Below are 27759 nucleotides of genomic sequence, written 5' to 3'. Positions count from 1 at the left end.
TCTCTGGGCATGTGAAATTTTATTAAAAATTAAGAGATCCAAAGCATGAGCAAAGTATGATGATGCCCAGCATCTTACTTGCTTAGTATCGTTGTCCAGGAACCACCAGACACTGGCAACCATGATGCCATACCTGAACCATACACCTGTACATACGTTATGGTAAAACATTGTATCTAAATTAATATATACAACATGTAAACAAACAAAAAAACAACAAATGAGAGAACAGAAAAGGAAAACAAGTACATTTAAGGGATGTTAGAGAGTCATACACAAGCTGGAAGGTGCCAGAACTTCAAACAGAAATATTCCGCATGTTGTAACAGCAGTAAGAGAAACATCAGGGGGTCGCTTCTCCCTTAATGCTGCCTATGAGCATCCATCCTTCTTAAACCAGTGTAGGTAGTCTGCTCTATTCAGAGATTTTTTTTTTTTAGGGAGGGTCTTCTTGGCTGCTTGGACAGGGGAGTTTTGTATCTTTAAAAAAAAAAAAAAAAAAAGAAAGAAAAAAGCTATCTTAAATACTTTGTTTCCCTTCTGTCTACAAAAATCTTTAAAGAGTGCAGAAAAGCATTATTAACAAAAATTTTAACAAGCTTATTAGCTGATTACTTTTAGGTTGTATTGTCATTGAAGAGTGGTATTTTCCACTGAGCAAAGAAACGTAACAATGAGACCTTTCTGTTCACATGTCTGGCATAGCAGCATTTTCCCACTTTTTTTTTTTTTTTTTTTTAATATTTTGCAAAATTAACAGTAAATTTGTGACTCTTGCCTCCAAGGAACGAGCTGGGGGAGCTGGGAGAGAATACTGTCTTGCAGAATACAAAAGTGAGACGCTTACAAAGAGCACCAGGCTTCTATCTCTTGATGCAAGGCTATAAATTCCAGTAGTGAGGGCTGTGAACATTTCTGTACACTTCAAGCATCAAATTTTCATTAACCTGGATTTAAGTTTCTAAACATAAAACCTTCTCAATGAAATTTCCACTGAGTTACCAAATGGATCAGTACACTAAATATGTATATGTAAGAAATTATGTGAAGTTACACATCTTAAAATAAAATACAGTGTTAGCTGTTCAGGGTTGTTCCCAAAATATAGCTGTATTCTAAAGTACATATTTCAACTTTAAGAGCCTTACAGTGGTGATAGTTTAAGGCATAGTATGATCAACATTATTTTATTACAGAAATACATTTCTGTAACAGAATTAAATATACACTTATTTCTAAGGTCCTTCATATCTGCACAATATTAACCTTGAAATATAACCTTCCTCCCAATTATAGTTAACTACTTTACACGTACAATTCTACATATTGAAAACTACCTTTAGAACAAAAAAAAAAGAAACACTAAAACCTGTCACCCTCGATGCAAACAACTCTGGCAGTGTAATGAGTACAGTACATGGCCTTGCAAAGGTGGAATGTACCTAAAATGTTTACAAATGCTATGAAAGCAAGATCTCTTTCAAAACTACATTTCCTTTGATGAAATGAATTCTGGTCACAAAAGCACTTGGAAAAAACGAGTGAGCACTATTTATTTTATGTAACTATGACTCTTTACTTGTTAGCATTTTGCCACAAGCCCTTCTTGCTATTAATGCCCTTAAGCAGTTTGCATCTTCCGCCTCTGGAATGCACAGTATGAAACCAATTTGCAACTGAAGAGGAAAAAAAAATCACTTCAATTTAATTCTTCCATGTTACATTTCAGCAAAGACAAAGTCCTATTCCTTGTTCTTTTTAAGGCACTCCCAAACGGAGTCCTAGTAAAATATCCAGGGCAAAATACAGGCCATTTAAAGGAAAAAACATCTTTGACACTTTGATGTAAACTGAACTGTTCACTGCAGAAGCCTGTTTGCCTTTACAGCCAGGAGGGTCCTGTGGACAGCAGAGCCCAGGTTCACAAATGCCGAAGTCCACCTCAATTTTACATGTTCAGTTAATAACTTTGGGCAACTTGAACTCCTACAGCAATAAACAGGCTTCAGAGCACTCGGGTATTTACAGAACTGCAGCATCAACTTCCTTGTTAATTCCTATATAAAGCATTTTAGTTTGTCACTGCATCACAGGGGAACTGAAGCAGAGCCCTTGCTAGAGCGTGGGGGAGCCCCGCCAATGCCCCAGCCATCACAACAGGACCAAGCTATCACAGGGTAACTAACGCTCTGCCATTCTGCACCGAGTCACTCCTCGTTAATGTCACCCTTCTTCCAGGTAAATAACTTGCTTGCTTCTAATTAAATGGTATAAACCAAAAAGGCACCAGTTTACACTGAAGTGTTGTACAATCCACACAGTGTCTGCTTTGAAAACAGCACTGATCTATTTCAGTTCTTAAAAGAAAAAAAGGAAACAAAATAGCATCCTCTAAAAATAAAAAATAAAAACCCCCGATTTATATATCTGCACCTAGGTAGCAGATTTACAAGCAAACTTGTGAAGCAGATTTTATTTCAAAATAAAACAGAAGTCTGATCCCAACAGTTACCAAGTGCTCAGTGCTTCCCACTGCAGCCAACAGGAGCTGTGGAGCCTCAGTATCCTTCAGGACACATCCAAAGTGGTATAATCATAGAAGTCCCTTAAGACAGAAGAGAGGAGGGGAAAAAGTGGGTGGGGAGAAAGCAAACAATTCTTCAACCTTCACAACATCACTATGAACACAAAAAAGAAATATTGCTGCAACTGGGGTTCCATACACTCCGCCTCCACTGAACACTGCTCGTCTCTTACCACAGAGCTGTAGCAGATAAGACACCTGGCATCATTCTGGGTATTTGATACAGAAACTTTGGTTTTAGTGGATGCTTCACGGTACATACGGCCATCACAACATTTCTGAAGGGAACAAAGGAAGTGAGCAATTTCGATAAAGAGAAAGCTACAAAGGATTCTATTTCAAGTATTTGTAATTAAAATTATTAAATTTTAATTAAATTACGATATCTAAAAAGACAACAATGTTATTTCTAGTTTAATACTCATAGTTACAATGACTGGTGCCTGCCCCAGGTTCCAACAGAGTTCGCTCTAGTTTCAGTAAGACCACTTGAAAAGCAAAGAAACACTAATTCCCTGAATGCAGAGTGAATAAATGCACAGAAGAAATACGAGAGGGTGGAGATACCTCCGAACTGCATTCTTGCTCTCCTAGCCCCTGACATTGCATACTGGCCTACTTCTGCCCCACTGGAGTTTCAGGAATAGCAACGAAGACAAAAACTTGTCCCATTTAGTCTTGTACTGTACTCCCTGTGGGATTAAAGCACACTGGTTTTAAGAGACAAAGTTGAGAGCACAGACATACCACCTATCATCAAAGTGCACTGTCATATAAACAATGAAGTTACAAAATTTGCAGGGCCAAACCAAAAATTTTTATTAGCAAACAAGTAAAGATTCATCATCACTGGTACTGACTTCAGAGAGGGCGGTAGAGGACTCTAACATTGGCACTTCCACAGAATGGCAACAAGCCGCATGAATACCCAAAGGCTCCTCCCGGTATGAGTTAGGGCAACATCGGTTTGGTCCATCCACCTGGATACGAACATTCATAGGGCTGTCTGAATAAGCAGACTCCCACTTTTTTAAGGGTAACCTACATGGCTCTTCACTCAGCGGATGACTTCTACTTAAACTACTATCCTCTGGGACAGTCCTCCTGGACACTGACCCTCCATGGATCGTTTCTGTAACACCTTCAGATAAAGGATCTCTGAAAGCCTTTCCTGAATCCACTTTACTGGACTGCTTAAGCTCACTGCCAGAGGTCTCGGCATCTAAACATTTATCAGCGCGTCCAGCCTCAGGCTCTGCGTGTGCTGCTGTGCAAGTATTCGGTAAAACATTCGAAGGCGATGGCTCTGTGATTTCAGTCTCTGGCTGCAAGCTGCTACATCCAGCTTCTTCTAGGCCCCTGGCTTGGCCATGGGCATTTGCCTCTAAACTAGGTCCTTCGGGGGAAGGTGGAGGACTCCCAGTAGTCCCATCAGCACGGTTGATGATTCCATCACCCAGTGTAGTCTGTGAAGTGCGGGCGGGCGTCAGGAGCGGGATCTGTCCTCTCACCCGAGGTCTGTGGAAAAGTCTGTTCCAGAGCCTGCCCAATCGCCGCCGAGACGAGCTCCGTCTTGACGAGTGTCTTCTCATCTGCCTCCTCATGGCTGTTCGAATGTTCTGCAGCACAGAAGCCTATAACACATACGTAACAAACTATGATTTCACACATACTCAACAGACTTCTCCTAAACCCTGCTCTTTCCACTAATATCTCCACCTTACCAGAATTCTCAGACTTGATCCCTACACTTCCTTGTTAAATACATATTTTCTAATGTACTATTTAAGAATGCCAAAGACAGCTCTGCCTGTATCAAAAGTGTCCCTTAGAGTGTTTCCTTTATGAGCTTAAGATCTACTTGTCTGCCCAGGAAGATGCTCCACTCACACGATCAGACCACCACTAAAGAACCAGACTGCAGACCACTGAGTCCTCTGTCATGAGCAATAGCAGAGGATCCTCAAAAGCTAAGGGCAACACCAGGGAAAAAAAGGCCAAGGCAAACTACTTCTCCACTCGAGTAACAAACTACAAGAGCTTTATCACACTAGGAACTGCATCACAGTTGAATACTTTTGATGGGGCATAGGAGATTTTTGCAACCTCAGCAATGAAATAGAAGAATGACTTAATGGCTTCCCAGTGTAATGTGTTTGTAAATAAAAATAATCCCAGAATTTCCCAAAAATACTGCTAGAGACCTTACTTTCTTATCGCTTCAGGCACATTTACAGTTTCAGCTTGAAAAGCCTTTTTTTTCTATTTACTTTCTGACCTTTCTCTCTGTCTCTGTTCATTCTGCCTTGATGTACAGCAAAACAGCATGTGCTTATCTCACTGCTGTTCCCTAGCAAACACATTTAATGTGTTCAAAACTACCCACAGCACCAAGATGCGTAACTGTGGTTCTTCAGCTCCAAGTAAAACATACACGTTGTTATGTGACTTCCATATAATTAGCACAGCTACTGAAAGAATACAGTTCCAAATTGATTCTATCTAATTTATAGTAGTTTGGCTGCTGATAGGTTCATTGGCATTCATGTCTCCATACTTGTGATGCATTGTACACAGGGAAGTCTTCAACTGGGGGGATAAGTCCTTGTGCAATCAGCTGCCCGTAGGAAGGTGGAGCTTCCCGCCGCACAAACTCTGCCTCAAGTCGCGTCATCTGGGTCTCAAATGCTCTGGGAACAGAACCAGAGGGAAAACAAGGAAGAGAAGTAACAGTTTGTCCTGCCCCCCTCACATTAATGTATAAAAGCAGCGCAGAGGGCTTCACGCTAGCAGCAAAAATGCAAACCTTCAACGAGGCTCCGTGAAAATCTTATCAGGATGCTAAAATAAACAAAAGGAATAAGAGTACAGGGTATAAGCATCAGTGAATCAAATCAGCAAACTCTCTCCTGCAGTCTCAGGCTGGACTCTGTGGCAACTGAAGTTTTCTCAGTTGGCCAGCTTACTCCAGTAACAGAGGTAACTTGTTCAGCAAGGGCCCAAAGGTTATTTTTGGAAAAGTCAACATTAAGGACTGGAAACAATCACAAAACAGGGGCAGCTTGCAGCTGCGGACAGCTTCGGCTGTCCTGCCAGAACTGAAGCACTGAGGTTCCCAGCATAGCACGGCGGGCGTTTTCCAGCTCCTTAATCATGCAGATTTGATCGGAGAGAATGGAAAGCATACTGTGCTGAGAACACAAACGGTGGCAGCAGCATGGCACAGAGCTGGTGCATACGACAAGGGACGGGCCTCAGAAAGTCCCTTACGACTCTCTCCCAAAGGGCAGAGCCACGCTTACACAAACATACAACACACAGGCACAGAAACACACATGCTATCCATACAGCAGGGCATACAGGACCAGGGGAAAGGGGCACAGCTCACACCGATGGGAGCAGTGGAGGTAAACAAGGCCTGCCTAGAACAGGCCCCACCACTGCAGGACATCACTTTTAGCAGAACTGAGAACTAGAGTATTTGGGGAGGGGTTGGGGCTATTCACTTCAGATTCAGCAAAGACTTCGCTGTAACAGCTCAGCATTCAATTTTTGGCAAGGGCAAGGGGTTTGTTGCAGGGGGAGGAGTGGGGAGAGGAAACGGCTCAAAACAGTTTTGATTTAAGTTAGATACAGGTTCTGCCAGGCTACATAATAAAAGTGTATTTCTCATAGATCACAGAAGAGCTGACATTCCCCTCACTACTTCTGAAAATCTTTACTATTCTCTCAGCCTAAAAGTGACTGCTATCTAATTGTCATCAATTCCTTGGATTGATTTCACAGTATATTCCAAATTCTCTGGCTAACAATCAACTTTTTTCCTTTAAATAAAAGGGGAAAAAAACCCACAGCTATTAAAGCATCATAAACGCAAGACGCTTACCTGTATTCCCTGGTCCTCAGAGAATATAATTTAAATGCACAACCCAGTGCTATCACCAGCAGCAAGCCACACACGAGACTTCCGATCAGAGCAGCTGTGATGACCTTTCTGGGAACGATCACCAGGCAGTTATGTTCATCACTTCCATCCTGGCAGTCTTCTTGGCCGTCGCAGCGCCAAGTCTCAAAGATGCACAGATTTGTACCACAATGGAAGTTTCCTGGCTGGCAAGTAAAGCAGTTTTTTTCATCCGAGCCATCTGGGCAGTTCTTTTGGTTATTACAGCGGTCAAGTATTGAGTAACAAAGCCCACTGTTTCCTTCACATGGGTATTCGTTCTTCTGGCAAGCAGGACAGTTCTCCTCATCCTTGCCATTTGGACAGTGCCACCAGCCATCACAATGCTGCTTATCTGTGAAACACTCCTCATCACTTCCACAAGGGTGTTCCCAAGGAAGGCAATAGCCTTTCACCTGATAGGTTGCATTGAACCCATGGCCAGTGCTCTTGGAGTGGGCGTGATATGAGACAGTAAGCTGGCCCTTTGACGACTCCACGCTCACCGAATGCCTATTGTTGTGGTATGAAAATGTCTGCATTAATTTATCACCTCTCTCTCTGATGCCATCATACACCTTTACATAGTCATTGTAGCCTAACTGCAAATCAAGCTGCAACAGAACATGTCGATTATCTTGTGTGTCCACATACCACGTGCAACGAAGGTCTGATCTGCTGTGATCAGCACGGAATAAGTCTGGGGAGGCAAAAGATCCATAAAAATTACCCAGCCTTTTGCCACAGGAAAGATCAGGACAATTCTCTTCGTCCGAACCATCACTGCAGTCCTTAACTGAATTACATCTCAGTTCGTTCGACAAGCACTTGGTGGAGTGGGCTGCACTGCACTGGAACATTCCTGAGGGACAGATGCTGGATGGAGGCTCTGTTGGAGGGACAGTGCAGTTTCTCTCGTCCGAGTTATCACCACACTCATCCATGGAATTACACTTCCAAGTACTGGGAATACACTTCCCATTTGCACAATGGAATTCATCGGACTGGCACACAGCCTGACCTATCTTTCCTGTGAAAGAGGGCAAGGAGAAAAAAGTCAGTATGAAAACTTTTGGAAGTATCTGCTGTCACTTTTTTAACGTCTACTACACTGCATGTCACAAGTCAGGCGAGTACACTGCACGAATACTGTTAAAAAGCCAAGTGGAAATAAGAACAGTGTTACCATGCTAAGACCTTACAGTCATCAAGACTGGCCCAAGACTCCTGTCAACAAAAAAAACTACCATCTTCAACTTTTACCAGAGAGAGTATAAGTGAAGCCAACAAAACTGTAAGGTTTTACCTCTAATATAAGAAAGGCGAAATCCCTGAGCCTGTCCTGAGCTTGATGCATCTGAGTGAAAAAATATCCAAACATGGTCCCTTGCAGAGATGAAAGACGGAGGTATGGAAGATCCACACACTTTGTACTCCTCCCTCTTGGAAGAGGGGCCAATCATCAACCAGTCTACTGCACACTTCTGAGAGTCTTCCAAATCAAAGTTCTTAAAACTATCAGGAACAAAAGAAAACGTAAGTTACAAAGAGGACATGCATCTGGAACAAAGCCAGAGAAAAAACAGACTGTAACAGTTGACTTTCTGCACCAAGCAGTGCTGACATAAAGAGATCACATTCAAAGATAATGAAACACCTACAGTATCGTGAGTATATATCAACAGAGCACTCAAATTCCCCCAATTTGGAAAGACACCCATCTCAGAGGTATAAACAGCATGCCAAGTAGCTCCAAAAGCTGAAAGGATGATTCCTCTTTTACTCGAGTCCTTACACAAAACTGATTCCTAAAACACAGATATGAGTAAAAGCAAAATTCCAGAATACATTATACAGAAGGTAGATTAATTTCATCAGTCTTTCCCAACGTTAAAAGCCGTGAAACTATGGGATGAGAGGGGAGAGTCTTGGAAAAAGAACAATAGGGAACAGTAAAAAGAACCCTAAAGGGATAAATATGAGAGACAAAAAACAAGTCTTCAAGATATGGATAGGCAGGAATAGGGGAAGAAGAGAAGAGGACTGCAAGGGGTGGAAATGGAACCTAAAGTCTAACACTGATATTTTTTAATTCAAAGACTAAAATATTCCCTTTCTGGGAATGCAAATGCAAACAGCCTGCAACCTTTTACAGTCAAACCTCCAGCCCTTCCGCTGACCCAAGCCCAGTGATTATTCAATAGCAGCTTAACTAGAGCAAAGAGGTGCCCCAATGGTTTGCAGAACACTGAACACAACCAGGTAACTCTCCCTACCCTGTAGCTCAGAAACCATACAGGGTATTTGTTCAGTGTGATGAAAAAGGTTATATTTGCATTCAGTAATCTGCAATAACAATAGCATTGCACATAGAAGCACACTCATTAGGAAACGGCACATTGTTCAGGACACTTAGAAATGAATTTTGGTGCTCTTTCATGTAACTCAGCTTCACCAAATTAACTTGGTAGAAGTTTGTGCATACTCCATACAAATAACTAGACAGAAGTTTCAGAAAGGCCGAAAAGCTATGAAATACAGACCTCCTTCCACAAAGGGCTTTTCACAAACATAAAAGATGAATTTTTGAAAAAGATAAACAGAAAGATAATTTTCTGATATAACTGTGTATTTACAAAAGGCTGTCAATGCCTGCCAGATCTTGGCGTTTGAAGGTGAAAGGGAAAGAGCAGCAACTATGTAAACTAGTCAATTCATTTAAGCAGGAGACCCAGCCTACACACACCTGTAGGTTCAGCCAAACACACCAGCTTAATAACTCTCCAGAAAAAAAAAATTATCAGCAAGAGAATGAGAAGTAACAGAGCACTGAAAGTGTTCAGCTAAAATGGAAATCAAGAGATGTCCAACAACATATGTGCAGGCAAGGACAATTCACCCAGAAATATGTCCTTTCTCTTTTCTAACTCTTTTTCTCCCACCATGCTCTATGTGTCTTCCCAGTTGAGAAGAAATATTCCCACAGCACCTAATTCTTTGCTATAAGCCATCTCATCAAGCTTCTGAAACCAGCATATTTTGCAAGGAAGTTTTAGACGACCATGCAGTCAGAATGAAAAGATTTAAGTATTCAGCCATGCAAAGGTAAACTAAAGAGTATCTCTGTCCTCAGTGTTCCACAAAAAACTTTTTAATGACCAAGAAAGTGTATGAACAGGCACTACAGCATGAAAAGGAATTATACAAAGCATCAGTGAAACTATGGGCACCCACATCAAGTCTGTTGCAAGAGACATGAGACAGCATCACTGAGCTACCACATTGGTTTTGCTCTCTGCAACTCATTTTGGCACCAGTCATCAACAAGGGTTTCTATCATCTACTTGGAGGACTGTTTGTAGGGTTTTCTTGTCATAAAGACTGTCGGGATAAGTATAAGAAATATCTATCTGCCCAACAACAAAAATTTTTAAGAAAAGGGAACAGTCACTGAATCAAGAAATGGAAACTTGGAACTGGGAAGGGGCGGTGGGGAGAAATGGCTAGAAAAATTTCTGCTTGTGCGATACAAATAAGATCATTTACTGAATCTTTTGCTCTCTTGCTTCTATAGTTATTTTAGATGCACCAGGACCAACCCTAAAGAGTGGAGTTAAACAATTTGTTCTCCTATCCCACCTAGTTCCCAGCACTCCGGCCGAGTCCCACAGTCACTCCTTTTCCCCACTCTGGTGAAAAGAGCTGCTTTTGTCTATCAATCAGGTAAATAATCCACCCATAGTGTTGTTATACAACACAGACTGCACACGCCCAGGGGAGAATTTGCCTATATAAGCTGTCTGCACCTTACGTTAAAATGCATTTCTTTCATGGGGCAGGGGGGGAAGGTTTAACACTTTTAAGATTCACACAAAGGAAGAGTACAGAAGAGTCAGCTACACGCACATTCCTTGTTTACAAACTCTTTTGCAGATGACAGCGATACCTCTGGAGAGCCTGCATTTGTTTATTATTAACAATATACTCTACTTGCACCTTGAGAATATAGTATTGTACATGCTAATAAAGGGCTTTTTTTGGTTTATTATAAAGGGTGTAGAAGAGGAAGGAACTTTAGTTCCACCTTCCAAAGCAGAAGCACAGGCATACAGACAATAACTCATTTTCCTGAGTGTCAGCTGTGGATCTGAAATAGATTCAGAGCAGAATCCCACACTTCTCCACTAAGAAATCCAAGCTTTAGCCACAAAACCGAGTACAGGGGTGATGAGGCAGAGCAGACTTGCAAGAAAGAATCCTCTTTAACAGCCTCCCTGAAACAAATGCCTTGGTATTCAAAAAAGGGCAATACAGGTAGGCAGAAGAATGAACTTTTTTTCAAAAACAATGAGCATCTTAATCACAGGTGCCTAGGAGGTTCAAACACCAGTGAATAAACAAAATTTCTCTGAAATACAGATATTCTAGTTCTGATGTAATGTTTTATATATAATAAGATACCACAGCAGTTATAAAATTTCTTCTTCTAAGGGCAAAAGCAAAGTCAAAGCAATTATGTTCTACCTCATACAAGCTAATCAAGACATATTTTGAACAAATTTTGCTTTGGTTAAGGCATTGTCACTCCACTCCAGCATCCTTTTAAGTTATATTATCTCCAACGGAAGCAAATTTTGCCCCATTTAAATCGATGGTGATTTTTACTCAAGACCAAATGCATGATATATTTGAACAAGCCATCAACCAACCTCACCACAAAAAACACTCCTTTGTAAAGAAATACAAAACAACGTGTATACGTATGTATGCGCATATAAATATATAAAATTGGTTTTCGCTTTATAATGCGTTTGGAACAACAAGGTACTAATCTGACATTAAATAGCCCATTGATTTATTTTATCTAAGAGTCCTGAATAGTGCGTTCAACCTCTGCTACTTCACTTCTTTCATCATCTGTAATTTGATCTAGCACTGCTGTTGTTACAGTCTTCTGAAGAATAATTTAATCCTGCTACCCACAAAATAGAGCGCAGGGACATTTACTTATTCCACTGAACTTTTTCAAACTGGAATGCAAATTTTTCTGTCAAAAGGATTAGCCCAGTGGTTAAAAGATTGAGGGTATGCAGTGGAAATAAGGGGCAAAGTCTTGGGCTCCTACGGCTTCTAAGACTGTACAAACATCTTACAGTCTTTGGAAAAGTACTGAATGAAGCCTGTAGTTACGGTTCTTGAGGTCTCAGGCCCTTTATATCCAAAACCCATGTCATTTTCTGTGATTAAAACAAGCAACAGAATCAAGTCATACCGAAACAGAGAGTACTAATGGATAACGTCATCCATATCTCACACGGCTTTTAAACATCTTGGGCAGGGGAGCACAGGGTTTGGGAGGAAGAGTAAAAGAAGGGTCGGTTCAGTCACTAATCCCCTCCAGCAAAGCACGAGTCTGAAGGAGTGGGCTGTGGACCCAGAGGTCCATCCTACCGTGCAAGCTCCAGTGCGCAGTGGCACTAAACTCCAGCCCTTGCACCCCTCAACTACAGCCTTCCCACCGCACCGCATCTGCTCCATGTGATGCAGACAGCCCCCTCCACCCACGAGCTTCACTTATAGGGCAACACTCCTCTGCTCTGGCGTCTCAGTGCTCGATGACGAAGGGAAAGAGAACTCATCTTTCCTCCGGGCTTTTTTTCCTCTCCACGACCAGAGCACACAGCCTGGTTCAGAGGGCAGGGAGAGGAGGAGCACTCAGGCACAACACTGCAGGAGTCAAACGTTGGTATTTCGAGCACTTAGAACTGCAATATTAACAAAGTACAGAACACATCGCTAACGCACAGAACATCCTTTAAAATGCTTTGTCCCTTAGGCTGTTCTCACTGTTACCTGTGATCTCCAACACAGGAACAGAGGAGGAGACTGGTGTAAAGGATCAAAATTATTGGACCAAATTTTGCAGGTTTTGTTTCTTCTGAAAGATGCTATTCACAAGCACTAACTCCAGTTGTCTTGCTTTTGGAATACCTCTTCTGCAGCAAATCCCTTTAAAAAAATATCCTAATTTTATACAAAAGTACAAGAATAGTCTATTAACCACTGGAAGCACTCAAACTCTGAGGATCAGAACAACTCAATGTGAACTGACTAAATCTGTTTTTACAGAATTCTTCAGAAATAGGTAAAATCATCTGATTTTTCTTTCAGTGATATGATACCGAAACAAGGTTACCTCCAAGACTGAGCAGGACTCCAGGAGCTTACAGAAAATTACAGGATCGGTCATGTATCAGATCTTGCCTGTAAAATTACTGAAGTGAAGCAACAGTAGCCTACAATGATATTTTCCTATTTACTGTCAAGTATTTCTATGTTGCTGGAAGAACTTCATTAAACCAGTTTATCATAAATACTCATCTACACTCTGAAAATATGAAAAAAATGTGCTACCTGCAAAACATGCTTAGCAGAGCTAAGCTTTTTGCCATCTGCACTGAAAGGAGCAGCAGCAGCTAGAAAAAAAGGTAGTTCTATAAATAATGTAGGGAATTCCCTACAACCCTCTCGGTAATTTAAGCACGATCAACTACAGATTAAAGCAAAAAAAAAAAAAGCATTCTTAATAACTGGAAAAGAGCAAACATGGGATGATGAGGAAAACGAACAAAAAAAGGGTAAACTGTTGGAAGCTCAGCAGATGTAAAATATGAATGAAAGTAATTAGTAAATAAATAAAAAAATAAATGTCCAATTTGTCCCTCTAAACTCATTAAAAAATTGGAGATTAAATATTATGGGTAGATCAGTAGAGCACAGTCCCAAAATAAAACAGACCAGCCAATTAAGCAAGAAAAGTTACTTCTATTTGCCAACCTCTCACAGCAAGTGCAGACTGTGAACAACTGATGACTTAATTGGCTCATTAAAAACTTAGGCTTAACCACTGAAGCACAAGGACCTGGAAGCCAGGAAAGCTCCATTCTACTCCCAGCTCCCGAGTGCCAGCTAACTGTGTAACCTTCGGCCAGAGACACAGGGGCTGTGTTTCCAAAAGCTGAGCACATGCAACTGAATGAAATAAATGGCTATTATGAGTTTTTTCCAATTAATGCCAAGTTCTGAAACACTGTGAGCTTGGTAAATAAGACTATGAAGCAGTCCCTTTAATTCTTCATACAATTACAGACCAGCAAGCCTTTACACGAACAGGCCACAGTTTTACTCAGAAATTGAAACTCAGATGGTATCTGAAAATTTCTTTTTGCAAAGACAATGACATGAATCACTCAAGTGAAAGCCAATAAAGGTGATTCCCCCCCACCTCAATCAGTAAGAGACAGCTTGAGTGGATCACTAAACAGATAAATTTTCAATACTCTTATCTTGAATTCTGAACATGGAGAACATTTTACTCTCAATCCCATAAATTCCTATAATAAAACACAATCCATTTATACTCTGCCCACGTCAGGTTAATTACAACCATCACGCAACAGCAACTGCTAAACAGCAACAATTTTGATCTTTTTCTCACATATGAGGAAACATACACATACAAAGCCCGTAAAGGATGGTACAGTTACCACATATGACATCTTTATCTGATCTTACAGGATTTTTATGTAGTCCTCTGTGAAAACAGGCATAAAAATAGAAGGAAAAATCAAGCAGTTTCCAAAACAGTAACTAACAGACTGATTACCTGAATCTGAAGTAACACAACAGAGTCCTGGAAAACAGTAGCTACATACTTGTTCCCAGGTCTCAACAGCACCATTCCACCAGACACACAAACTTAGAAGAAAGTACTGAAATGTGCATAATTAACAGAAAGGTATAAGCACAAAGAACACATATTTCCTGTTCTTGCGAAGTCTCCCCCAAGGATTTCTAAAAAGTAAACTATAAAGCAAAACAATAAGCATGAACATGTGAGGATATGAAGAAAATCAACACACATACATGAAAGGCAGATATTAAGACAAAGCTTCTAAAGGACATGCCCACAGGAGCCAGCATCTTACATCCACATGCAGATCTGGGCACTGTTCTATTGAAAGCTGCTGAATAATAGGTTTATAAAAAATTACCACCGACTGCAAATGTTTTAGAAATCAAAACTACTTTCAATTGCAATTTTATCCCTTAATGACTCCTGCTGTATCTCAAATGTGAGGCTTATATAACATTGCTGTCTGACTGTCAATGAGAATTCAAGATCAAAAGGAAATGCATTCAGCGTAACATAACACAAAGGAGGTGGGGGTTTTTTAAACCTTTCAAAATCCAGATGTTATCACAAGAACTATGTTTGATTTTCCCAGGAAAATTAAAAAAGCTACTCTTTTATGCCCTTATCAGCACACTGTTAGGACAAGCAGCATACTCAACTGTTAAGAGGAAAAAATGTTCGTATTTGAACCCTCTTTCCCAGTTTGCCTATATCACGCTAGCCGGGGCAAGTCAGCTGCTTCTTTTATGTCCTTGGCATTATGAGGGCTACAACCTAAAGAAATCCTCTGATGCTGTAACATTTTGCATTTCATACACTGGAGTGAGTCATTCCAAGTACGTTTACAGTCAGAAATGTAACACCACAACACGACTGCCTAGGATGTAAACACACAGCTCCCATTGTTTGCATGTGCATAGGAGGGCAGGATACGGCAGTGATAGAAAACAAACCCATTAAGAAGAAATCTTTCAAATCATATTGCTATGCACACGTCTAAACTGTATACACACATTATTACCAGTTTCCTCATCTTACTTTCATTTATTTCTTTAGTCTCTGTTACACTCATACTTGCAAAAGAGAATCCTAATTCTAACTGGGAGCTCTGAGACGTTTTCACAGCATAAACTGCAGTACTATTCTCCAGAGCCAAGTCCTGCGTCTCATTTGTATGCTGCTTCAGAGTTTCCAACAATCTCTGCTTTGAAACAAATTCCCCAAGTCCAATACAATTTAATGGGGTTTAAAAGCATGTTTCTATTTATGTATCTCAAATGCTGGCAGGTATCTACTTCCTCACTTTTGATGAGTAGTTCCTATTTTGAACTACGGATGGTGGAGCCCTCCTATTATTCCATCTGTGGCAGATTTGTTTTTAATTGCTGAGCATCTGCAGTTGAAGAGGTTTGCAGTCCTTTTAAGCAGCTGAGCAAAGAATGAGCAGATGGTGTCAAATACAACAGTACTAAAAACCAAACAAAAAAATCTTTCCCAGGTCTTCTTTTTTTTTCAATAAGAAATTCTTGGTTTGAGAAGGATACTATGATTAGCCCAGAGAAATTAAGCACGTTTGCAGTATGCTGATATTGTAGCCTAAACACTCTTAACAAACCATCTGTAATATATTCTAGTCTTTTCTGAATAGTATTTTTATAGAATGAGCAGAAATTGTGCCACAAATGCTAACTATTATTTAATTTTGTTGGAAATAAATATTAAGCAGAAAAGCATGTGTCTTTTGGTTAATAAGTAACAATAAGCAATGATTATCTTCAACTGTCAATTAAACATAGTACCATTTCAAGACATTACAGAAAAAGCTATTTTTGCTCTAAGAATTTTACATATCCCACTGAGGCTGTTCCAGGTTTTATAGCCTTCACCTATTCCTATTTATAAGCAATGAAGAGAAGGGGGACTATTTAATGTGAGTAAACGTATCACTGTTTCCCACCTCCTCATCTATCAGAGGCGGATGAAATCTCACACAGGTATTGTGAAGAAAAATATATTAAAAGACTACAAGTGACTTGCATATATAATAATGGATGTTAGAAGTAGCCTAAAACAAGACACAGCGGAATATTTCTAAAATGAGAGAGGTGCCCAACCTGCAACCATGCTCCAGTGTGATCAACTTCAGCTTCCTTCAACCATTCAATAGCTCTGACAAAGAGCCTCATATTGGTGTATCAGATAAGAACTCACATTTTGTTTCATTTCAGCAAAGCAATCCTTTATCTCCACGGAATATCAAACCATACCTAATTGTTATCATGTCTCCACGATCTCCTTGAATGTACCAGCAGCAGTTTACAGCTGGAGGATAGTTCAATGGCCAAGAAGGACTATAGATGACTCCTCGTCTCTCTGTGTGCTGTTCCAGTTCTCCACTGCAAGCAGCTGTTAATAAGGGGGAAAAAATATTATTGTTAATGTTTTGCCTAATCAACAATTCACATTAGCTACAAGAGCTTTCATCAGTTTCTGGGGATTGCAGACAAATGAGAGTCAACAGTTTTATCCTCCTACTGCTTTCTTCGCTGCCCCGGTTTTAATTAAGACACCCGCTCTAAGTGTAGGTAAGCATAACCTGCATTTCAATGTAGGATCAATCAATAACCTTGTATGAATCTACCAAAGGCTACAATCAATATTACTGCATGGATCTGCCAAGAGGATGCAATACAGAAATCCTTCTTACCAGCTTCCCAAAGCCTGGGTACATCACCCAGCAACTGAAGAAGATCCATATTCAGTGTAAAGTAGGGGATTATTTTGTCGTAACATGTTCCTGGGCATGTTGTTTATTCTCCTAACCATACGACAGACCTGAAGCATTTGTAATGGTTAAAAAAAATGCCCAACAAAAAAAAGTAAACTGGACTCCGATGTCAAATGTTTTCATTGAACGTTACTAAGTACTCTAAATTCCTTCTGAACTCCCATAGATAGGAGAAATTTTCCAGACAGGGAAAGGAGCAAACAGGGCTAAATAAAGCTCAGTATTTTCAAAGCACTTTCTGATCTTCCTATGGAAAACAGCAGGCCAATTAAGGCTACATCAAATACTTGTAATTTGTAATTAAGCAATTCAAAAATGAAAGCGAAATGTTCCAAGGACAAGTGGGAAAGCTGTTCTGATGGGAAAATGTACTCTCAGCAGTCTACAAGAGGGGAAACTCTATGTAATGCAAAAGCTATTCTGAACATTCTCCAAAAATATTTTCAAAACTATTTTTAAAACAAATTACTATCTAGAGTGTGACTTGTGGATTGCAGCTGAATATTCCAATTTTTTACAGCAGCTTACTTTCTCGTAGCTTATAAAGGTGGCAAGGAAACAAAAGGTTGCCCATACCTCAAGTTCCCTCAAACGCACACGCGTCCAAATATACTGTGTTATAAATCACAGATTTACAGTATTGCTTGAAATGCAGTCACATAAATGCACCATTTTCCGCTCACAGCCGGGACCAGATGTAGCTGCACTGGAGGGACAAGGTGAAGAAGTGCTGGCAAAGCTGCCTGGCTCCAATCAATGCAGGTGGCAGGGCTGCCTGAGAGCTCCTGCCTGGGGCTGGGGCTGGGGCCAGGCTCCAGTGTCCCCCCACCAGTAAACCCGTGCCTGGCACTATTCTGTTTGTTCACCGTAAGCACTTCTGAAGTCAGAGCCACAGGAATATAAAAAGCATGAGGTGAGTAACTTACCTGAGGCAAAACATATTAAAAGCCATTGTTTTTACTCTCCAAGCAGGGCATTCCACTGAAACATAGCATATAATTCCTGCCAGTTTCAAAGGCCACAAAAGCATACAGAATACATAAATACAGGAAAACATCTATTTTCCAAACAAATATTTTTCAGTAAAGCAGTTACAAAACATTTTTGTTATCACATTTGTAAAACCAGAGAGGCTCCACACCAGATGCTGGCAAAATATTGAGGTGAAGATGCAATTACAGAATTATAAAATCACATGCAAGATCCACAGGACTTTTCAACTCCAGTTCTCAGTTTGTTCAGGTCTTTAATGTGCTCTTCCACACACTTGTCACTGCATCAACGTATCACAGCAGCATAAGAGGACCTTGAGCTAGCAACCACATAAAAGCAGCTGGAAGGACTGCATTTCGTAACTGCCAGATTACTAAAACTTCTCAACGGGAAGGAAACAGAACGCACAAAGCAGAGAGCAAATACACCAGACAGCACTATCCAGAGGCTTCCAGCAACAGCTCTGCAAATATTTCTGTTCCACTTGTACCAAATACTGTTCTGGTATTGGATTGGATCTGGAATAAAGGATTAATATCCCTTATTCACACTATACACATTAGAACAGAGAACAGAACCATAATTACACAAAGCGTGTTTTAGTTTCCATTCTGAGGAAGTCCCATTGACGTGCTGCTGAACGCCTGAGCGCTTCCACTCCCGCATTCATCAATGCAGTTAAGCAGAGCTATTATTCTCCCAAATACCTGTTTCTCAGTTTTAGGAAGTATTTACAAAGATCCTGAGCCATAGTTACTTGAAGTTTCCCAGCTTTTTTGAAGAAACATCACTAGCATCTTTTCTGCTGCAGTAACATACAGTTTCCTAATTTGTAAGCAGTGGATCTGATGTAACACAACAGTTCAGGTTCTCAGTGAAAAATGCTTTTTCTTATTTAACACTGCACATCTGCTACAAACATGGGGCATGGAAAGAAGAACAGACAAAAGAAAAAGATTTCCCATTTTAACAGAAAAATTCTAGCTGTGAAAATCTAAGGACATAAGCAAGGTAAGGGCTGCACTGACACTATATCCCATTCATCTGGCCATGGTCATTGTTGCTCAGTACTCGCCCATAGCTTTACCCCTCCGACACACAGTGAGCATTTCGGAGTTGCCCGACTCAAAACTAAAAGGACAACTGCTTTGCTCTTACAAAGGCTCCCGATGTGAATGGACCACTAATCTGAACTCATATTGCCAAAACAAAATTACACTATTTTAAGGATATGTCCACAGTCCACTATTGTGACAAACTGGACACCACCCCACTGCCTCCCAAAAAACTACTATCGTGTTTACCCAAACCTCAAGTAAGCCTTACGCTTCTGATGCCTTTTATTTCCCAACAATGTTCATTACTATCGTATTTGCAATAAATCAATAGATCTCCTTCCTAACCAGTCATCTGTCTCTCTACTCCTTGGGCACTGCGTGGCAGACAAGGTGAAGTATCCAAGCGCTGCTTTCAGCAGCTGTTATTTCACTTACATGAATTTTGAAAGAAAAACCTGTACTAAATAGAGTCTTCAATGCTGGCAACAAAACAGAAAAACCGCACAAGGGCACAATTTCGTACTGTTGGGGTTTCAGTGTCAATAAAGGGGCCCCACTTCCCTCCTCAGCTCCTGTCCATGAAGTTCGCAGAATCCCATGCATGCGTTAAGTATTGTGTTATTAAGCTGGGCTTCGGCGTGACAGTGTGATTCCTTAAGGAAAATAAACAAAAGCCTTTTCAAATTGCCAAAACATCTAAAGGAAAGCGAAGTCTCTAAATAGAAAGGTACAGTCCTGGATTCTGAAGGCCTTATCATCAGCAACACACACGAGAAGAGCAGTGACAACATTTTTTCAACAGCTGGCCTGTAACTCTTTTTCTGCAGCCCTTCTGCACAAATCCAGAAGAAAAGTGAAAACCCAATTTACTAAAAACCCCAAACAGCTTACATTTTCCACTTTTAGGATTACTGAAGAAATGTAAGAGAATACCAATCCCTGGACTGGCAAACCAACCAACCAAAAATCTTACTGAGATGGTGCTTTTAAAAAAAAAATGAATTCTGAAGACATACAATAATGAATTTTTTATAGATTAAAAAAAAACTTAAAACAAATGCCAGAAGAGATTTGAGTTCAGAGAGTTTCTGTCAAGCAGGCATAAATCTTAATGAGATTCTTTTCTTTAATAATAAAATTGATTTCTTCTGCTGTAAACAGCAGTAAATTCCCCCTGCCAGTTAAATATGCCACAAATACTTGCAAGAAAGTTTCCAAAACTTTACATGAATAATATTACTCCTATTTTGCAAAAGTGACTGTAACAGAACAGACATCAAGCTCCACCAGAGGACAGCGCTGGGGGCACTAAGCTGTGCAGGAATGAATTTTCAGATGACCCCAGCAGAAAACAAATCCTGCAGTTTCACACTCTTCTGCAATGCCCTGGGGTCTGCCCCGGTCCCAAGGGACACATCCCAACCATCTGCTCTGGGATAAAGGATGGTTTACACCTGCCACAAGGAACCTTCTCTGAAAACAGAGCACGTGGCTACACACGCTTCCTCAGTCGCTATGTCAGGGTCAGCAGGACACTCTCCCCAAGTTCTCCAAATGCTCCCTCAAGGAGGGCTTGCACACATTGCTTAATGCAGATCCCTTATGCCTGTGGAGAAAAAAGGACTTAAGGCTCCTCTTTGCTTTATCCAGTCTCCAGCAGGCTGCTTCTGCCGTGGATACCAGAACCAGCAAAGGCACAGCCCAAGGGTTCAACTCACTGATCTGACAAAATCTGAGCTCGCGCTCCGCTGGATCAACAGGCTGAACTGGCTCACTGCGAGCCTGAGGAAAGGGGGCACGGGGAAGGACTGCTCCCTGTCAGCAGCAGCAGCGTTTCTGGCTTAAAGTCGTTGTACAAATACAGCCGAGATGGTGGCTCGACCTGCGCTCTCCAGAACTTGGTATTTCTGCTACTACTTGCTTTCTGAAAAGAAACCGCGCTGTACCTTATCACACAGACCAACTCTGTAATAAGCTGCTTTGTCAGGACGTGTTTAGGACAGCAAGCATTCCTCCCAACTTTTGTCAGGGCTCCTAAGGAACATCTCCTGCAAGATGATTCCTGGCAGGGTCATCTGCCCTACGACTGCACTATCCCAACCTGCGATCCTCCAACACACAGGTAAGAGAGAAGCTACACATGGATCACACTATTGCAACGACCTTTTATGATCATTTTTCTTCTCCGCTCCACTTATGCTGTCAGGAGACAAAGTAACTCAAAACTGTATCAAGACAAGAAAACATGAAGGCTACAGTATTCTGAGGTTTTCAGCATACTTGAAAGAATAAAAGCCTGATGTTACAACTCTGTTTCTAGCAAAAGAACAGCATTAGAAAGCAGCAGAGTCAACTGGATGAAGCATTATATATTTCAGGCCAAGACAGTATCACCAGTCTAGGCCAGACACTATATAATTACTCAAGTTACACTTTGTAAACTTGTATACCATACAGCCAATGGATGGCAAACTCCATCAAAAGCCAAAGAACCATCCACGCAGAACAGACTAAGACACAGACGACATTCTGGATTTTTTCCAATGAAAGAATGGAAATAATATGTTCCAAACAACACATCCTATATGGTTCATCCACGCTTCCCCAAAGCTAAATTTAAGGAAGTTACCTAATCCTAAAATTACTGTCTTTTCCTGACTTAAACCTTCTCTCAAACCCCCGTGCCGACTTGAACGCTCAAGCTCCCACATTAATCAGCCCACTGCCTCAGAACTATTTTCATGTTTTCCCATTTCCTTTCCTCCCATTTCCCTTATCTGGCTCTTCTGTTTTAATTTAAGCCGCAACCTCTCTGGATATAAGGTATGCCTACCAACATGACTGTGGATTGACAGGCACAAGAGGGCCCTTATCACTAAGAGGATCCTGATTGCAATGTTCCCGTAATGTCAGTAAGTCACAGTACTGCAATAGAGAAGGAAATTACACTAAGTGCTGCGATTCTGGTTGAATTTCCACTTTGACATTCATGAGACATTTTTAACATTCTTGCTTTAGCTCCCCCGGGAATGGGCCACTGTCCCTGGCTTGATATTCCCAGGCACATTTCCTAGAGTTTTCCCCAGAACACATCAGCACGTATATGACCTTAGCCTCAAGCTTACGATTTTTTGCCTAGCACAGTGACACTGATGGAGTCTATAACCCCAGGAAGACTTAGAAATCCTAAACTTCCCAAAATGTCATTGTTACTCTCTCTCAAACAAAGGTCATACTGTTTTGTTAAAACATGTCTTTTAACAACTCAAAAGAACAGTAAATACAAATAAAAAAAGTACATCTTACCTAATGAGGTAACAGCACTTTCTATTTTCCCAGTCAGGAAGAGATTCACTGTGTAAAGACAGAAAAATAATGTTGGTACAGGTTCCAGCGGCACAGGGTGGCAGTCAGTAGTTAACCATTTCTAGGTGTTTGCTGGTGTGTTAATATAAATGCATTGCAGCGTTCCAACAAAAACTTTGCTTATCTACACAAGTAAGTCATGTAATCAACTATTATCCTTCACTGTAGCGATAAAAAAGTCAATACGCAATGTTAGTTTCACATCTGTCAAATATGCTACCAAAAGAAACAATCTGCCAATCTATTCTAGGTTGTCTTCTGCAGGATTTTTTTTAATTGGGGAATACATAGGAACAATTACACTAAAACGTCCACCATCACAGCTAGTCACTTTACCTGCTTAAATGCTGGAAAATAACTAATGAGATTATTATCTTTAAATATGTCTCCTCTGCATAAAGCAAAGTTTGTTCCTCTCAGGTAAATGTCACCTTGAAAACTAACTGCTAAAGCTAACATGATTACCGTGACTAATGAAAGGCAATGAAGTTTTCAAGAAGGTCCACTGGTAAAATCAAAACAGGATGAGGCGGTGCTTGCAACACACGTCTGACTTACAAATTAGTTTCCAAGTACTCTTCACTTTCTCAGAATTCTCCTCTCACAGTATATACCGTTAGAGTGACCTGGTAAGAGAAGTTATTGCCCAAAAAAATTTGTCCCGTGTCACTGCTGCTCCAGAGGTCAGCGTTAACATGTCCTTCCATATTAGCTTCGCCATATATTCTTTAAAGCACTTCCCTAACAATTACAGCGTATTTCACTACCTGCTCTCATTTTAGCAGTGTCCTATAATCTAGGAAGACAGACTATTAATAAAATGACAAATGTTTAAAAGAATTTGAAAGGTTTAAAAGGTTACGAAACCTTAATTTACTACACCCCAGCTCAAGCACTCACTTTGGCTTTATTTTGCACATGTTAAGTCCTAAATCTTTTCATAGTCTATTTGTTGGCAAGCATTTAGTAAAAAACATCATTAAAAAATGAACAATAGAAGAGAGGAAGAGAAACCATCCCTGTTCCCAACAGTCATTTGGGAAGCTGCTGACAATTAGCACTATTTATGTCTCAGAGTAGCACGTCGGAGCGTGGGCCTCCATTGTCTTCGACACTGTCCAAACACGTCACAAAACAATGACCCTTGCCCCCACCACCTTCTGGTATAACTTAAACCAGCACAACAGGAAAAAAGTACCTAGCACTGAAGGGGTGGAAATAGAAAAGCTAAAAATGATACCTTAGCTTGCCCATTTGAGCCCAGTCACAGTTTTCATCCAGTGGTGGATGTGAACTACCACCAAACTGCAGCAGTCCAGGTACCTACAGCAGTCCCTCCCCAACTTGTGTCTGGATGTCCACGGCTTGGACTTTCTCCTTCCTGAAGCCAGAGCTCCAACAGCTAAATGCAGACAGCGATTTTGGCAGGCGCAGACTGCCACGGACCTCAGGCTCAGGCCAGGCCCCGCACACCAGAGAGAACAACTGCTCTTGGCGTCACCCATCGCAGAGGACTTCGGGGTACCACCACAAAGGCAAGGGCAGCGACCTCTCACTCCTCCTAAGTGGCTGCAGGATTGAGCTCTTAGTGACGCACAAGGGAAGGAGGGCAGCTAAACGGCAGTGTACATATGCTGTGGCTTGAGAAGAAACAGGCCCGAGCTGCAGATTTGTGTTAATAAGCATTAACACAATGTTCAAAGGACCTTAACAGCACTGATTTTATTACATAATTAATGCACAGTAACATTTGTTATATGATCATAACAATGTGCCACGTAATTATTTCCTTTGTTTCATGGCACTAGCTTGCTCAGATAGGTCAGGAAACGTACCTAGGAGCAACCCCACTGTCCCGTACCGGGAAACGGCTCAGCTCCGTTAACTCTTGCTCTGTGACAGAGCAGCACATACGTCTGTGACAAACCTTGGATCACAGCAGTAACCGCGACACAACATCTTCTCACACGGCATTAAAGCACCGCATTCCTGTAACCATAGTAATACAGTCACTGTAGACTGAGAAGAAATTAACCAGTGATTAAGTCACAAATTTAATTTCATGAAAATTAAAATGTTTTGTTTCACTCCAAAGAAAGTACATGAATATACTGTGCATAACTATTACCACCACAACTAGAAGGAGTGTTTGAAGATGCATTGTATGGAAACATCTGGGGCTGTACTACCATTCTACAATCTTTTTTCGCGTTTCCTACCCAAACCTTCCCGATGGCCACAACAGCACACAAGCTCCCAAGCAGAGGTTCCCTCGCATGGCTGATGAGGGGCCCCTACGCCCTTTAAATGGAAATAAGTAGCACGAAGACAAGGGGCGTGATAAGAGTGGAATTAGCTGACTCAGAACCACGTTACTTTCTTCTGAGGACCGTTAAACAGCCAGCCCTAGGTTGCTACCAGGACAGAGTTACAGGCAGCTCTGCACACCAGGCCTGCCAGATACCTAAGACAGCAACCCCCAAAAATGCTTTTACCTCTGCAAATGGAAAACATCTACTGGCTGCTGTTGCAAGTTGTTTGCTTCATTTTAAACTCTTTCACACTAAGTACTCAGCGGTCAAGAACAGTTCTTTAAAATAAAGTCTAAGTTTCACATCAGGTACTTTCCCCTGTGAATGAGTAAGATTGCAGTTTCCAGTATCTGCTTTCCTCACTCTCAGTCTCACTCAAGACCGTCAAATCAAACCACAAGAGCACTGTAAACCTGCATTTTCTGAAGCATTCAGCTGTCAAAAGTGTCAAGAGGCCCAAAAGAAAGAACAGCCATTCCCTGCTGGTTTTCTTGTCTCTTGTCAAAACAAAACCTTGCCAAAATAAAACCAGGTGAAAGATTAGGGGTAGATGAGGAAGTTTTCTAGATGCTCTTTTTCTTAACTGTTGCGCAGAGTTATGGGAAAGCCAGAAAAAACAGAAGCGGTTCAGCTGGCTTGAACTCCATGTAGGAAACTTACTATGCCATTCATTTGGATAGCTAAGTAATTCTCAGGGGGAGGTTTTCAGCTGGGAAAGCGGTTATTTGGATCAAAAGGGAAATTTACATCTTGGCACCTCCAAACCGAATGACAGCTGCCAGGCTTTTCCCACAGCCAGAAGGAGAGACATCAGCTTCGCTGTTTTGATTACTTCCTATTTGATAACTTTCTATGTCCTCCAGAATTTCTCAAGAATGAGAAACAAAACGGCCCCATGGAAAAACTGTTGAAACAAATCCAGTTCCAGTCTTTGGAGCAGCAGCTTACAGACAAAGTCACATACAGCAATGGTCAGTGGCAGTGCATTGGTACAGACACCAAACACCACATACAGCCTATGGGAAAATAAAAAGCAAAAGAAAAGAATGGCAAGAAACAAGAACAAAAATAAGGACAAAAGGCAAGGACCGACAAGCAGGAAGTAAAACACAAAAACAGTTAAAGCAGCAGCATTATATTCTTATGAGTTCACCGAAGCAGAATACCTGACAAGCTTCCCACCTCTCATGTTTCTCAACTTCCACTACTGTCAGCTGTGCAAGGAATAGGAATGAAACATTCCAGCTGAAAAGAAGAGCCAGACAGTGAAATTCTAGAAGTCATAGAAAGCAGAAATCTGCTAAACTTTCAACCTGGCATTACCCACACCTAAACAGCAGAAGTGGTCTCACTTGTACTCTGGAGTTTACATAATCTTTTATTATGTTATTAGTTATTTTAATAATAACTGATCTATTTCTGTTAAATAACAAAAGCTTCAACAAAGGTCTGACTGGGCCACAAAAAACTCCTCAAGAAATTCAGAGGTATGGCAGAAACTTGTATCTTTAACTTTAAATAAACAATGCAGCAGGCATTATCCTCCCGCTGTGCACATCTCTGACATCCCTTTAAGTCTCTGCAAAAAAAATGTTGTACTAGCTAGAACGGATGTTCAAGCTGTTTTGTAGTTTAGACAGCTTTTTACATTGCACTTCCGTTAATTAAAATAGATACATCTGAAGTAACCAGAGCAGCTTTTAAACTTTAACTTCCTACATTTTCCTAGGCAAGCGCTGCTGTTAAAAACACAACCCTTTTACAGAAATAGAACAAGCAGTCTGGCCACACATACTCATTTCTGATCATTTATGTAATGAACGCTGTCATTTGGGATTATTAAAAATGAACTCTAATCCACTTTATTAGCAAACAGCTGTGGTTTTAGCACACGCTAGTCCGAGGAGCTGTAACAATTTACCAAGTGACAGCCAGGAGAGCTCAAGCAGCCCCAGCACCCTACGCTGCGCGCGGTGCTCCAGACACCGCTGCTCCGTCAGAGCCTCGGCAGCACGCAGGGATGGAGCGGTCAGCTTTAATAACTCCCAATTTCTACGTGCCCCTGTTAAATACACAGGGCCTTTCGCTCGCTCGTTCTGGTCGCAGGCGTCAACGCTTCTAACAAAAAACCACCTTCCCTGACAGGAGGGGCTGACAGACTGGAAACCAGTAACACGCTTCATCACGTTGCCATAACTTAACACCTGCTGCGAAGCCGAGCGGAGAGCGATCGCTTCAAGCAGAAGGCAGGGAGGAGAGTAGAATATGGCTGAGAAACGTGGGGGGGGGAACGTTCTTCCACCCCGCCGCTCCGAGAAGTGACAGGCGGGCGAGGGACGCGTCCGAGAGCCGGGCCGGCACCGCGGGCCGTTTCTTAACCGCCGCGGGAGCCGCTGCCCGCCCGCCCCGCGTCTCACGAGGGCTGGAAGCCCGGAGAAGGCACCGATGATGTCCGAACTTTCCCCCCCGCGCCCCTAAGCGCTATGCGCGCTGCGGTAGTGGTTTCAAAGCCAAGGGCAGAAGGCTGGTTTCCGCAGGGACCGGGCAGAACTCCGCTCGGCCGCCCCGCCGCCGGGCAGCGGCCGGGCTCGGCGACCCGGACAAGCGCCCTGCGGGACCCGCGGCCGCGCCGCCCAGTTAGAAAGCGGGAGGGGGCTGGCAAGATGGGGATCCGCCGACCCGGTTTGGTGTGTCGTCGTCCCGTCCCGCTCCCCCCCTCCTCCTCCCGTAACTTCCCGCAGCAGACGAGGGGGCTCAGCAGCCCCGCCGCAGGTGCCCGCGCCCCCCCGCCCGCCGTGCCCGGACATGGCCCGCGGCGCGGGGAGCGGCCGGGCCGGCACTCACCCAGGCAGATGGCGGTTAGCGGCACCAGCGCGCCCTGCCGGAGCTCCGCGGCCGATGCCTTCTCCATGGCGGGTCGCCGCCGCCTGCCCTTCAGCGCGGGGGGAACCACGGCAGCACCGCGCGCGCCTCGCCTCTACGCCGAGCCGCGGGAGCCGGCGGCGCGGCCAGCCCGCGG

The 27759-nt window shown here is 42.1% G+C and overlaps 1 protein-coding gene across 5 annotated transcripts; it reads right to left on the bottom strand.

Annotated features, from left to right (window-relative positions):
• On the bottom strand, positions 1 to 27759 carry LRP3 (LDL receptor related protein 3). Of its 5 annotated transcripts, none has more exons than XR_011049111.1 (9): positions 27585 to 27759; positions 22369 to 22416; positions 16491 to 16629; positions 7834 to 8042; positions 6471 to 7557; positions 5142 to 5274; positions 3445 to 4218; positions 2513 to 2605; positions 1 to 480 (listed from the first exon to the last, which is right to left on the bottom strand). XR_011049111.1 is itself a non-coding variant. In XM_068411665.1 (9 exons), the coding sequence occupies exons 2-9, from the start codon at positions 25927 to 25929 to the stop codon at positions 2668 to 2670; spliced, it is 2592 nt and encodes an 863-aa protein (XP_068267766.1). In that variant the 5' UTR covers positions 25930 to 25985; positions 27585 to 27649; the 3' UTR covers positions 2612 to 2667. The 5 variants fall into 5 exon arrangements, 4 of the variants coding, with proteins under 4 accessions (XP_068267768.1, XP_068267766.1, XP_068267765.1 ...); XM_068411665.1 differs by lacking the exons at positions 1 to 480; positions 2513 to 2605 and adding exons at positions 2612 to 2862; positions 25923 to 25985 and having other exon boundaries at positions 27585 to 27649; XM_068411667.1 differs by having other exon boundaries at positions 1 to 2605.

Source organism: Nyctibius grandis, chromosome 12 (genome assembly GCF_013368605.1).
Source record: "Nyctibius grandis isolate bNycGra1 chromosome 12, bNycGra1.pri, whole genome shotgun sequence".
In the NCBI taxonomy this organism is placed as follows: Eukaryota; Metazoa; Chordata; class Aves; order Nyctibiiformes; family Nyctibiidae; genus Nyctibius; species Nyctibius grandis.
This window is presented reverse-complemented; position numbering and strand designations above follow the sequence as displayed.